We start from the raw sequence: 13472 nt of genomic DNA, 5'->3' as shown, positions 1-13472 counted from the left end.
TGCTGAGACCCGCATTAGGGCTATATGACCAACGCTCAGGAATCAAGAGGATAAGCAAACATATAGACAGCGGACTAATGCACGAGGGACATTTCGCTGGGGTTTTACTTGATGAAAGCAGCGTCCCCAGAGTACGTTTTCACCCACAAAAGTACAAACAATCAATTTGGTCCACAGATAAGATGGGGACAGAGTAAGGCCTCTCTTCGACCGCTCCATTTCTCCTAAAAGACGCCTGTCTTTCCTGCTAAGTGCTCTACTTTGGAGACATCCTCGCCGAGCCACAATCAAGATGTTGTGTTTATATCCCTCCACCCACTTGCAGCGCGTCTTGATTTTGCCCTCGTCGCTGTCAAGCCTTAAAGAAATTTATGCAAATTTGCAACCGATACTGTATTTCTTTTCTCTGCAGGTGTTTGCATCAGATAATTTCTAATGGATGCATGAATATATTAATCTTTAATGTTATGAGGGAGAGAAGGAAGTTACAGTTTATGTCTTCGGTGTTGTGTGTTGTGACACTAAAAGTTTGGAGCTCATTTTGATACACAGATTACTTTCTACGCCGATGGCATTCGATTTTAAGTGTGTTTGGCTCAACAAAGGACATAAAACAATATTTTTTTCTTGCGTTTGGCTGGTGATCCTTCCCCCCTCTTATCACAAGAAATGAAAATTGAGAGTGATAACATGCTCTCAGTGTGCGTAGGAGATCTTGTTTTAATTAGCTAGTTGACTTAAAGAAAACAGTGTTTGTCAAATTACTCAAACGACTCTTTCTTGCCCTCAGCTTCTGAATCCCTTCACTTAATGAAGTTGAGAATGTAATGAGCTTAAAAACAAATGAAACCGGTTTTATTTTTGTGTCCTCGGGATTGCATCTGCTTGAACAGGCCAGTGAAATACAGTGTATTGAGGTGAACAATGCAGTACCAGCTTGCGCTTCTCACATTGATATGCCAACTTCGGTGTCTGATAATGGCCAGGATGCATTAGGAGGCCCCCATGGATCCGCATTATTTGGTAGACTTGGCTCTTCCCACTACAGTTTTTACCCCGCTTCCTCTTCCAAACCACTTCTCCTGCTTCTTATTCAAAGCAGTAATGGCGTTGAGTCAATTTTGGGTAATCTACGCTATGACACAGGTATGAAAAATGATGTAAAAGCTGGGCATCACCCCAACCTGGCCTATTACAGGCTCCATTTGCTCTCAAAAAACATTCTCTGTAGTCAAGAGTTTTTTATTCTGTAAGGATTTTAGGATTTATGGTGATCATCAGTGTTTTTTATGACTATGTCTTAATTATTTTATTATATTTATTGCTTATGTTTGTATATATTGTCATGGTATATAGCATGTTGTTATTTCATCAGCTTTACATTTACTTTTTGATCTGATTTTATTCTTTGACTTCTTCACATTTGATCTATTTTACAGTATTACACTGCAAGTCTGTGTTATAGCCCGACTGATGCTGAATTTTTTAGGCCGATATTATAGATAATTGGTAGTAAGAAATAAACGTGGTAGATAGTAATATTTTTTAAACATAAACAGACAATATAAACAAAAAATCTTGATACTTGATAGATTCTTTTTTTAAAATTGTGATAACAGATTATTTTGGCCACATGGGGGCGGTGGAGACAAGTTGCGAACATTACATTGACATATCATCACCTTTTAAATTGAAAACTTATAAAATAGCTGCTTATTTACACGTCTCCTCATTCATCATTGATTTGAGATTGAAGTTGTGTTTGTGTCCACCTCTCTTTTAGCTCTGTTTTTGGTCTCCACCATCTCCTGTGGGAAATATCTGGCTCTTTAGCTGCTTGAAGCTCCACTATGTTCACTAGCTATTTGCTAACTGTGTCTGTCTGCCTTTGATGCTGAGCACCTGCAGTGCAGAGTGGGTTTTTGGAGCTTTTTCGCTGAAAACAGATGCCTGCTGCAGCCGAAAACAATGCTAGAGAGCGGTGAGAGTGAACCAAAAACAGTAAAGTTATAGACCGGACAGCTAAAAAATAAGCATGTTTTTATAATAAGAATAAGAATAATAATGTCTTTATACAGCTTTGTAATGTTGAGCTGCAGATTCAGCTGCTAATTCTCTGTCGGTTCATCACTACGAGCAACCCCTTTCGCAATGTAACATGTTTTCACATTGTCATTTGATACATTATTATGAAAATATCGATTATAGCCTCTTACAAAATTGTAAGCAAGATACATGCGAAGCGGGACATTTTAAAAGAGTAAATACAACTTGTCAGTGCTCTCTGGTAGACAAACTATGTCATTTTAAATGACCTCAAACCTAGTTTGACATTTCTGTACTAGAATTTCATGTTACTTATTGGTCGACATACACCAATACCGGTATATATGCGATAAGCTAATATCGGCTGATGTATCGTCTAGCCCTATAGTCTGTGTTACACGTTTTGTAACATCTGTGTTGTATGTTCTGTGTGCTGCTGCCTCTTTTACTCCTGCAAAATATTTTTTTAGTCTCAGTGAAGCACTTTTCTGGTTAAATTAATATTGTCATAATTATTATAAATGATAAAATTATGTGTATTATCATCTTCATAGCCTGACTCTCTAGCTGGAAAATAGAAAAACATAAAAAGTGCACAAAAATAGACACTTACTGCACACCTGCATCTACACACAGCCCAAGTAAATAAAAGAGTGTCTGCACTCAAGGCTTGTCGGATTATGTTTTTAATTCCGTCATTTGACTGATTCAAAACCCACTCTACTCTGCTTATCAAATCTGATAAGGTCACAAAAACTGACCTCCATACAGCTCGACAGAGAAAGATGGCATATTTGGGTAAAAGCCAGCTTATGATAACTTATATTTATGACATGATTTAATTAGTGTTGACACATTTTAGCGAGTTGTCAAGCATTTTGATGTGGTGGTTAGACTTGGAGGAGGTAAATAGACAAGGGTTATTCCAGTGAGATGGTTCTGTGTATGGATGTGTTTACCCTACAGAACAATATACAAAACCGTATGTGTATTCATGAGAAAGGAAATATGCATCATTTTAGTGGTGAACTTTTCACTGGATGCTAAAGGTGAATAAAATAGAGATATGTGTCGATGCTTCTCTGAGTAGGAGCCGTTAGCCATGTTATTACAAAGAGCCTTACATCACTCACTGATATCAACTTTGGGGGTCCCTTGGAAATTAATTTAGATCTTTCAGTTGGCCCCTCCGGCTAGGTTCAAAAACAGTGCCAGATCTACATGAAAGTGGCTGCATTTCTTACATTTCTAAAGATTGCTCCTACTTCCCGTTGTGTGTTACTCCTGAGAAGGAAAGAAACAACAATCTGGAGGTGAGATTTTTAGAGTAAGGGTCCCTTTTTTCCCTTGGCTACCCAATTAGACAGGAATGGTTTTTGACGGGTGCCGCCTTAATGATGCTTTACTGGGGGCAACAGGTTCCATTTGGAGCGCCGTGTTGGAAAGCACAATAAAATCGCACTGATGTGCTGCAACCGTCTATTTCATTTTATTAATAGCCATATTGCAGTACAGTACACAGAGATGATTCATACCTAAATAGCGAGCTGTGTAAAAAAATCCTCTGCCCACCAACATGGTGTTGAGATGCCTCTCACGTCCCACTGAAGCACTTTAAAAATTTGAGCGAGAAAGAGTTAATACCTTTGCATGGCCAAACAGCACCTGACTGTGCCTTTGTTTTGTTTTTTCTGTCTTCTCTATGTGCAGGTTCCTCGTGAAATATGCTGGACACAACAAAAAAAAAAAAAAAACAGCAAAAGAAAGTACCTGGAGAGCCTGTTTTTTAAAAGGAAGAAAGGAAAAGAAACAAAGACAGAGAGATTGAAAGCGAGGAGAAAAGAAAGGGGAAAAAAGGAAGCAAAGAAGGGAAAGAAAGCGACAAGAATAGAACGTTAGGATAAAAGGATGACTAAACCCAACTCCTCGGAGGGGGAGAGCCAATCTGAAAAATGATTGGTTGACTTTCCCGGGGCAAAGCTCTCTTTGCTCACATCAATAAAACATAAACATGAATAAATGCACTGCTTTTGGCCTTCCAGGGTCCTTACTTAATTTCATGTATGCAAGTGAGCGATGATACGCATGGAAAATTGTATTTACCTAGAAGGCTCAAAATAATTCTGGGAGCCATTTTGTGTTTGTTTGCTCCCAGTATTTACATAAATGCAGGGCTGCTCCATAAACTCCTAGAATTTGTGCTTAATGCCGCTTCATTTGTCGGGTTCTCTGATGTGCAAGTCATGCGCTCTCCTACAGCATTTGCATGTAGAGTAATAGCTCCCTATTGACTTTAGCCACAGATGCACAGCTATCAATAATGTTGACGACGTGGGAACACACAGTCCCCCAGTGATGTACTCCTGATGTATCCACTTAGGGACAAATCATCCAAACAGTCATCTGCCTCACTAGTCTGTTGGTCCCTGAGGTACATCTTCACTGACCCAATTCAATGGGTCAGCTTTTGTTAATGAGCCGACCGCACAAACACGTTGACAACATTTAAGACGGAGCTCCTAATGACAGCTTGGGTGCTGAGAGGCTTTTTCTTATCAAGTGTTGCAATTTGGGGCTATTTTTAGACGCCGTTTTACGTCCCCAACTAAATTCGTGAGCATTTGATGAAATTGGATCCACGTGCAAGATGGTGCAAGTGATTGAAACCGATAAAACTGTGAACATTCATTCGTTCTTGCACTCAGTTAATTTGCAGTGCTGTATATTTGAACGCCTTTGGTTGGGAATGAACCGCCTCTAGTTTGACACTGATAAAATCAATTCCAGATTCAATTTACCTCGTAGTATTTGTAATGTCCCATGATGACACAGAGTCATTGTTGTTAGGAAAAGAGAACTGAAGAGACAAACAATCAACAGTTTGGCAGAGTTTTTCTCTTGTATCTATTCTTCAAAGCAGGCAATTAGGCCTAACATCACAGCCACTTAACTAAGTCTGTACACCAAATTGATTCAGACTCCAGCGTTGGACCTTGCAGACATGGTGCATTTAGTTATGCAAATGCTTATCTCTCTGTGTGATTGGTTAATTAACCTGCAACGCAGATAGTCCCAGCCATGCACAGTGGCCATTTGATGGCTAAATTGTGGGTCAATTGGGTTTTTAACATTTTCAAAGCAGGCTTAGAGGCATGTCTTTGTTCCTCCGAGTCTTGTGTGGCTTTTCTCGGTTTAATGACTCGTTCCGTGGGTCCCACAAGGTTAATGTGTTTAAACTCACTGTAATTGAGCTTTTGACATATCTTTCAGGCTTTTTGAAAAAAGTGTCATATTATGTCATGTTCCTGCTCCTTGATTGTTATTATCTCCCATTCCTTCTCCCTCCCTCCGTGGCCAGCTCTAAACTCTCTACCCCAGCCCCCCCCTTTCTACCCTGAGTTATGAGCATCCCCATGGGAAGTCATTTATAATGCCATTGGAGTGACAATAATTCGTTTGCACACCATTTCACTCTGCCCTCTGTGCCTTGGCAGGCTTTTATGGGCCACATTTTTGTTTCCCCCAGAAACACATTGTCCAACCATCCTCAGAGAACACGCAAAAGCATTTAGCCAAAACCGGAACTGGACGTCTTCCAATAAGTAAGAAATAAGTGACATAACATCTTCCAGAACCATTTGAGGTCAACGTTTGTTGGTGCTTTCGCAGCTATACTTCACTATTTTGAAAGTAAAAAGCAAGACAGGAGGAAAAAAGGGAAGGAGAGAGGGTTGCGAGGTGCAGCCGCCGACTGCATTTCTTTTCATTGTTCAGTGAACAATTATGTTCAGATTTTGCTGTTATGTAGGTATCATTCCACATGAGATACAGACACAATTCTTGACAGCCCCGCATGGATTTTCTTCAGATCCTGCCACCAGCAGACTGACGTCTCCTGACAACATGAGGATCACTTGTCATTGGGATAACATACTGTATGAGTCTGATATTTATTAATAAAGGGATGTAGCAGACGTGTTGTATTCATTCCACGCCATTAGGTGTAGACAGATAATGAGCAAAAGCTTTTTAGTGCAGACGTTGGCATGTAATTAAACATGTCTGTTGCCGCTATGTTACAGGTGATCCTGATCTTGACTAAGCTGTATGACTTCAACCTGGGGGCCGTTACCGAGAGCTCACTCTGGAGGTAAGTTTGTTTTTAATCATTGCTATTTTCCATCTAAATGGAAAGGTTATGGCATCATTGCAGGGGTTTTATAAAAATGCAAAAGCATGGCCCTAAAAACAATAAGGATAATATATTCATAGAGAATGCAGCATAGTGTAAGTGTGATTTATAGTGTTCTCACTTGCTAGGATATGAAAAATCAAGTTACACTGGAAGGCAATATGAAGTATGTTTTAATAAAGCAATCTGAAGTAGTTCAGAATGAAGTACCCTCCCCTTTGCTTCCTTCAGTCCCATAAATAACACGACTGAGAAACAATCTTTTAGGAACCTATTTTCTGTCCATCAGCAGAGACACTTTTTGAAGGGCTATTTTTGAAAGATGAACCGTAAGACTTATCTGAAGGATTCTTTGTGTCTCTTCTCGTCTGACCTAGAAACTTCCTGATGGAGTTTTCTTGATTGATTGCCATCCGTAACCTTTTGTTTCAGAAGCAATTGACATGCAATCGCTACTGTATAGCCCTAGTAATTCCATTCAGTATGTATTGAGAGGTGAGTTACGGTGCCCTGTCAGATCATAAATAAGAATGGAATTCATTAAGGATTATACCACAGAGGCCAATCCAGCCCTCTCATATGCCTTTTTTTCTCACCTCTCCCATAGCCTGCAGAGAACTCATTTCATTCTGAAATACATGTGAAAAAGAGACCATCAGTCCGCCAAGCATAGACTTTCAAATTAATATCTGTTTCACCAGAGGCGCCGCTAAGATTTACACCCGACTTGACACATTTTGAAATCCCATATTGTGTACAGGAGGTCTTCCATCATCAAGGTGTCTGCTTAACAAAAGCACCACGAGTAAATTAGAGTGTACCTAGGGGGGCGCACGGAGGCTCTTAGTATGGGTATTAGAAAAGCAGAGATTTGAATGTTATGAGAAGAAACAGGAGTAAATGATTTCTGTGATAACACAATAAATGATTTATGACTACAGCTCCGGGCCACTGTTGGTGGCAGAATGCAATGTGCAGATCAATGGGTGACTCGCAGAGGCTTTCTATACACACATCGAGTCCCTTTGTGTTTACCCTTTCTGCTAACGAAACTTCACATTATAATAATGCCATTTAAGAGGCTTTCTTCCACAGCCTCAATCAAAAGACAGATATGGCGACTGAAAGGAGTACTTAAGCACAAATACAAATGTGTGGAGGGGTAAGTCTTTGTAAACAATGCCCGACACCAAATGGGAAGATTCAGATTAATGCACAGACAATGATAGCAGACACTGGGTATCTATCCAATTATGCAGTGAAATTACATTTGGAGGCACTCAGGTAGAACTGAGAGCGTGGATTGGCTGTTTTGTGGCGTGGAGAAATATGAAGATTGGGATGACAAACACATCTGCCCTTGTCATGGGATGCATGGACTTGTAAGGGACAAGCAGCATCTTAACATTTTGCGACAGACAGTAAGACAGTAAATGTCTTATTAAATTTAAACACGGGCCATTTAAGTAATAAGGACCAAGAACTGTCTCATTTGTTCTCATTTATTGTTCTCTTTTTATCTGCTTTTTAACTTAAACCTGTCAGCTTTGTGTGCTAATTTGTTGCACTATAGTATCAGAAATACCACACTCCCTGGTTCCCCTGCTGAAAAGAAAACTGAATACAAGAGGATGAAACTAAATATCTAAGTCAGTTGAAAACAAAGAGAACAAAAGGCCACTAATTTAAGATAAAAAAAGACTGCTTGAAAGGCTTTCACCACTGCTCTTTGAATTTATTCCTCATCGTCTTTAATATACAAACATCTACTGGCATGAAAGGAGAGTAATGGCTTATCTGCTGTAAGATAACACTTTTCATCGCTCAGGATGTTGTTATATTTAAGGACTATGCTCATGTTGGATGTTTTTTTTCCTTTCACTGTAATTTGCATTTACTGTATACACTTACCACTCAGCAGCCACTTTATTAGGTACACCTTGCTAGTACCACGTTGGACCCCCTTTTTTTCAGAAATTTTTCGTGGCATAGATTCAACAAGGTGCTGGAAACATTCCTCTGAGATTGTGGTCCGTATTGACATGATAGCATCACACAGTTGCTTGTTGTTCCACCACATCCTAAAGGTGCTCTATTGGATTGAGGTCTGGTGACTGTGGAGGCCATAGAGAGGTGAAGTCACTCCCCTTCCGGTGGACCCCATGAGACCTTATTTCGGAAAAAATATTAACGGTGGTCAATGGCGAGAGACAAATATTTTTTTGATCTCGTTTGAATTGCGCCATGAATCACACATATGTTTGTCAATTTAAAACGTAATTTTGCAAGTCAAGAAAGTCTGTTTGTCGTAGTATCATTTATTTTTTGTGTGTAACCACTCCGTGAACTACATCTCTCGTCTCGCACGATATACATCACCAACACTAACTAGCTAGCTAACTGCTGTGTTCCACGCACAAATGTAACGTTATCTTACCTGATGTGTTTTATCCAGTAACTCCTGGTCTTTGTATCGGCCGGGAAGCGAAAGAACAAGCGAGACCGGTTGCTTGTGTGAGTACATTTCAGTACGAAACACACAGGCATCGTAATTTCAGCGAGAGAGACGTCACTTACGCAACTTTTGGGTGCGTCGTCTTTCTAATTACGTATTTTCACAGTCTGATACTTCAACAGTTTTACGACAAACTGCGACTTTCTTGACTTGCAAAATTATGTTTTAAATTGACATTGACAATCAAACAGGATCAAAAAATTTTTTGTCTCTCGCCATGACTACCGTTTATATTTTTTCCCAAGTAAGGTCCCATGGTGGTTCACCGGAACGGGAGAGACTTCACCTCTCTATTTGAGTACAGTAAATTCATTGTCATGTTCAAGAAACCAGTTTGTAATGATTTGAGCTTTGTGACATGGCATGTTGTCCTGCTGGAAGTAGCCATTAGAAGATGAGTACACCGTGGTCAAAAAGGGATGGACATGGGCAGCAACAATACTCAGGTTAGGCTGTGACATTTAAACTTGGGCTGTCCTCAACCAAAGAAATTCTTAGTCGACTAACACTCATGCGATTTTGTCGACTACTTGATTAGTGGATTTAATCGACAGATCTGTGAGTTTCTCCACAAAGAATCACACAAAAGCACCACTTTAAATTGAGATATGTGCTCATAAGTTTCTTGGAAATGAGTCATTCAGCATGAAAAAAGCATAAAAAATTGACTAAAGAAATCTTAGTCGACTGAGACCAAAACAACCGAATGGTCTACTTATCGACTAAGACAGGGCAGCCCTAGTTTAAACGATGCTCAATTACAAAGGGGACCTACACTTTCATGTTGTTAACGCCAAATTCTGACCCCACTATCTGAATGTCGCAGAAGAAATCTATACTCATCAGACCACCCTGTTTCAATTGTAGCCTCAATTTCCTTTTGTTAGCTGACAGGAGTGGCACCCGGTGTGGTCTCCTGCAGCTGTAGAACATCTGCTTCAAGGTTAGACATGTTGTGCATTCAGAGATGCTCTTCTGCATGCCTTGGTTATCACGAGTGGTTATTCAAGATACTGTTACCTTTCTATCAGTTCAAACCACTCTGGCCATTCACCTCTGACCTCTGCCATCAACAATGCATCTTCGCCCAGAGAACTGCCGCTCACTGGATATTTCCTCTTTCTCAGACTGTTCTCTGTAAACCCTAGAGATGGTACGTGGAATATCCCAGTGGATCAGCAATTTCTGAAATGCTCAATACAACCATGCCACGTTCAGAGTCACTTAAATCCCCTTTCTTTACCATTCTGATGCTTGGTTTGAACTTCAGCAGATCATCTTGACCTCATGCCTAAATGTATTTGAGTTGCTGTCATATGTTTGGCTGATTAGATATTTGCACTAGTTAGCAGTTGAAGAGGTGTACCTAATAGAGTGGCCAGTGAGTACATGATTGTTGACCATTTTCCAAAGCATACCTGAGGTTCATAAATTGATTTCCTACCTTGCAGGCAGCCGCTTGTTTCATTACATGTCAGTGTAGCATGCTTGCAAAGACGTGCTTGACACATGCTAAGTGGATATTTAGCACAATGTGTCTGTCAAAGCTACATTTTGCTGAATGGTTTTGCGAGTAGGAAATGCCTAATCAATATGACAACATTTTTAATGCAGAAAGCTACCAAACTGGCCTTGTCCTTCTCTTGATATCCATATTTTCTCTTTTGTTGTCAAAAAATGTGATTGCAACTCTCTGTGAATGCATTTTTGTTGTTAGAGCTTCCTTTTAATGCAGTGGTAAGGAGGAGTTTTCAGATTATCTCCTGTAATGCATTAATAAAAATTGTTTCCAAAAACTCAATAGGCTAAAAGGTACCCTGTCAAGTTTTCTTGTAAACACAGTTATGTTGACATTCAGTTTTGTTCGCTGTGTGTATCTATGAGGCCTAATAAACCTGTTGAATGCATTTCCTTCATAATTTGCATTTGCAAAGTTGATTTAATTGTCTATTTTTAAATCTGCATTGTTAAATCCATACTCATTTGTTAGCAGTCTTCTATTTCCTGTCTTTTGCTGATGCGTCGCTACATTTTTTCTTGGGTTATTGTTACCAACTGATCATTTCATTTGACAGACATGGCCATTTTTTCAGTAAATGTATTTATTTTATTTGACTGCTGCTTCACCTCCACCCGTTGACATTGTCATTCTCTGTATCTTACCATATTCCACTAGTTCATCTTATTTTTAAGCATTGTATAGCTTGCATGCACAATTGCACATGCAAAACATTTGCATTAATGTCTTAGCAACTTTCTCGCTTTCGATTCGGTAACTTTTAAAAAAGCACCTAGCAACAATAGCGGGTTTTGGACAGACCATAACTCCTCAAAATTGAGGGGTCGCCAGTATGTTTCAGTGAATGTGCAGTTGGCCAATCTTCAGCCCGACAAATGTAAATATGAATGTTTGTAAAATGATCAATTACTGATCTCCATTGTTTGACCGGGGACCTCCTTCTCTTTTGTTTTTGTTGTAAATGATTTACTTGACTATAAGTTTCATTTTGTCTCAAAATACACAGAGTTAACATGACAGTGTTTATTCCAGTGTCTGGATCCTCTCTATTCATGATATTTATACAACATCCTACATATAGCCTAAGGCTTTTGAAATTAGAGGTAGATTTAGATGCATATTAATGAGATGATAGCAGCTTGAAAAATAATGATGACTAATGTTAAAGTTGCTAAATTTGATATCCAGAGCATTAATACAGCAGCAAACAACTATTTTAAGTAAAGATATGGAGTAATGTCTACTTGAGCAGAGAATGAGGTCACTCTGCTTCTGTGTGTTGTAACCTGAGTTTCTCCTTGCTGTGTTGACATCCCCAGGCCTCAATATTACAAATCCTACTATAGCGAAGGCATGACCTGCCCTAGTCTGCCTCTGATTGGCTTTTGTGCTTTTAGTGCATGTGAGCATGCCCCACATGGCTAGCTCATGGCCACCGTTGTTTGCATCGTTAGCGCTGTTTGCATCGTTAGATGTGAGCCGCCGGCTCATTGTCGCCATGTTGAGAGCTGTTGAGAGGCTACAGATATGCTCCTAATCCCGTATTCAGCACTTTTTAAGCCAGTTACTATCAGTAAAAAGTCAGACAGGGTTTTTAATCGATTAAAATATTGAATCGTGATTAATTGCATGATTGTCCATTGTTAATTGCGATTAATCGCAAATTAATCAAATATTTTTTTATCTGTTCAAAATGTACATTAAAGGGAGATTTTTTTCAAGTATTTAATACTCTTAACATAGGAGTGGGCAAATATGCTTGCTTTATGCAAATGTATGTATATATTAGTTATTGGAAATCAATTAGCAACACAAAACAATGACAAATATTGTCCAGAAACCCTCACAGGCATTTAGCATAAAATATATCCTCAAGTCATAACATGGCAAACTCAAGTCCAACAGGCAACAACAGCTGTCAGTGTGTCAGTGTGCTGACTTGAATATGACTTGCCCCAAACTGCATGTGATTATCATAAAGTGGGCATGTCTGTAAAGGGGAGACTCGTGTGTACCCATGGAACCCATTTTCATTCACATATCTTGAGGTTAGAGGTCAAGGGACCCCTTTGAAAATGGCCATGCCAGTTTTTCCTCGCCAAAATTTAGCACAAGTTTGAAGCATTATTTAGCCTCCTTCGCAACGTGGTACAGATGGATTCCTTAGGTTTTCTAGTTTCATACGATGCAAGTATCTTCACTCTAGCTTTAAGGCCGCTACAACCTGAAAAATGCAAGTTGGGTTAATAAATAAAAGAAATTATTGTCGTTAAAACAAATTTGTGTTAACACATTATTGCATTAACTTTGACAGCCCCCATGTAAATACTTGCATAATGACATTACAGATATGCACATTAGTTTGTGACGTAATCTTGCGACATCCAGCAACTTTCTAAGCAGACTTGAGCTACTTTCAATTGAAATTGCTAGTAGAGCACAAGATACAAACAAAATGAGTACATACTCATCAAAACAGTTCTCACTTGTGGTCAAAACCTCCACAGGGTTCCTTCAACAGTCATTCACTTAATCAGTCTGTTTGCACAGCACATCTCTGTAAAACATGATCTCTGCAATACTGACTGACTACTTGAAAGCTCTGTTTTTTATTCAACTGCCACCCATGTACTGAAGCATGCTGGCTGAATAAAGAGCAGACTCTTCCATTAGTGAGTCTGTTTTCATGTGTTATTTTTTCCAATTTGGTCCTTTTATAATTTGAGCACCTACAGCAGTGGAGTAATGAGAGCACACTTTTTTTCAGTATGGCACATTTCTTTCACGATCTCAGAAGTGCTTTATAAGAGCAACAAAAACAAAAAAAACACATTAGCATGGAGCTAGTCTCTCTCTCTCTGCAAGCGGATTTTCGTTCCATAAAGCAAAAGGCTGCCTGAGAGGTAGAAAAATCTATCTGAAAACGTACGGTATACTTTTGATATGCAGTCACGCGAAGGATAACTGATTTGCAGTTAATGGCCTAAAACATACCAAACCACTGGTATGGCGCTTTAAAGTCTGTCCAAGGCAGGTCTCTAATGGATTTTTCATCACACATACAACATGTTGTTTCTGTTTCTGTCCAGATCCTCAGATTATGGAAGCACCTACACCAAACTCAACGACAAAGTGGGCTCAAGGACGGTTTTGAGTTACCTGTACGTCTGCCCTACCAACAAACAGAAGGTCAGCATTTC

The 13472-nt window shown here is 39.5% G+C and overlaps 1 protein-coding gene across 3 annotated transcripts in view; it reads left to right on the top strand.

Moving 5' to 3' along the window:
• The window catches only part of sorcs3b (sortilin related VPS10 domain containing receptor 3b), a 165955-nt gene that overhangs the window by 120982 nt on the left and 31501 nt on the right, over positions 1-13472 (top strand). For all 3 annotated transcript variants that reach the window (XM_037781543.1, XM_037781545.1, XM_037781544.1), the window contains 2 exons: positions 6129-6196; positions 13362-13461. In XM_037781543.1, the coding sequence (XP_037637471.1) occupies positions 6129-6196; positions 13362-13461 (168 nt within the window). The remainder of the gene's footprint in view (positions 1-6128; positions 6197-13361; positions 13462-13472) is intronic.

The sequence above is a fragment of the Sebastes umbrosus genome, chromosome 10 (genome assembly GCF_015220745.1).
Source record: "Sebastes umbrosus isolate fSebUmb1 chromosome 10, fSebUmb1.pri, whole genome shotgun sequence".
Classification (NCBI taxonomy): domain Eukaryota; kingdom Metazoa; phylum Chordata; class Actinopteri; order Perciformes; family Sebastidae; genus Sebastes; species Sebastes umbrosus.
This window is presented reverse-complemented; position numbering and strand designations above follow the sequence as displayed.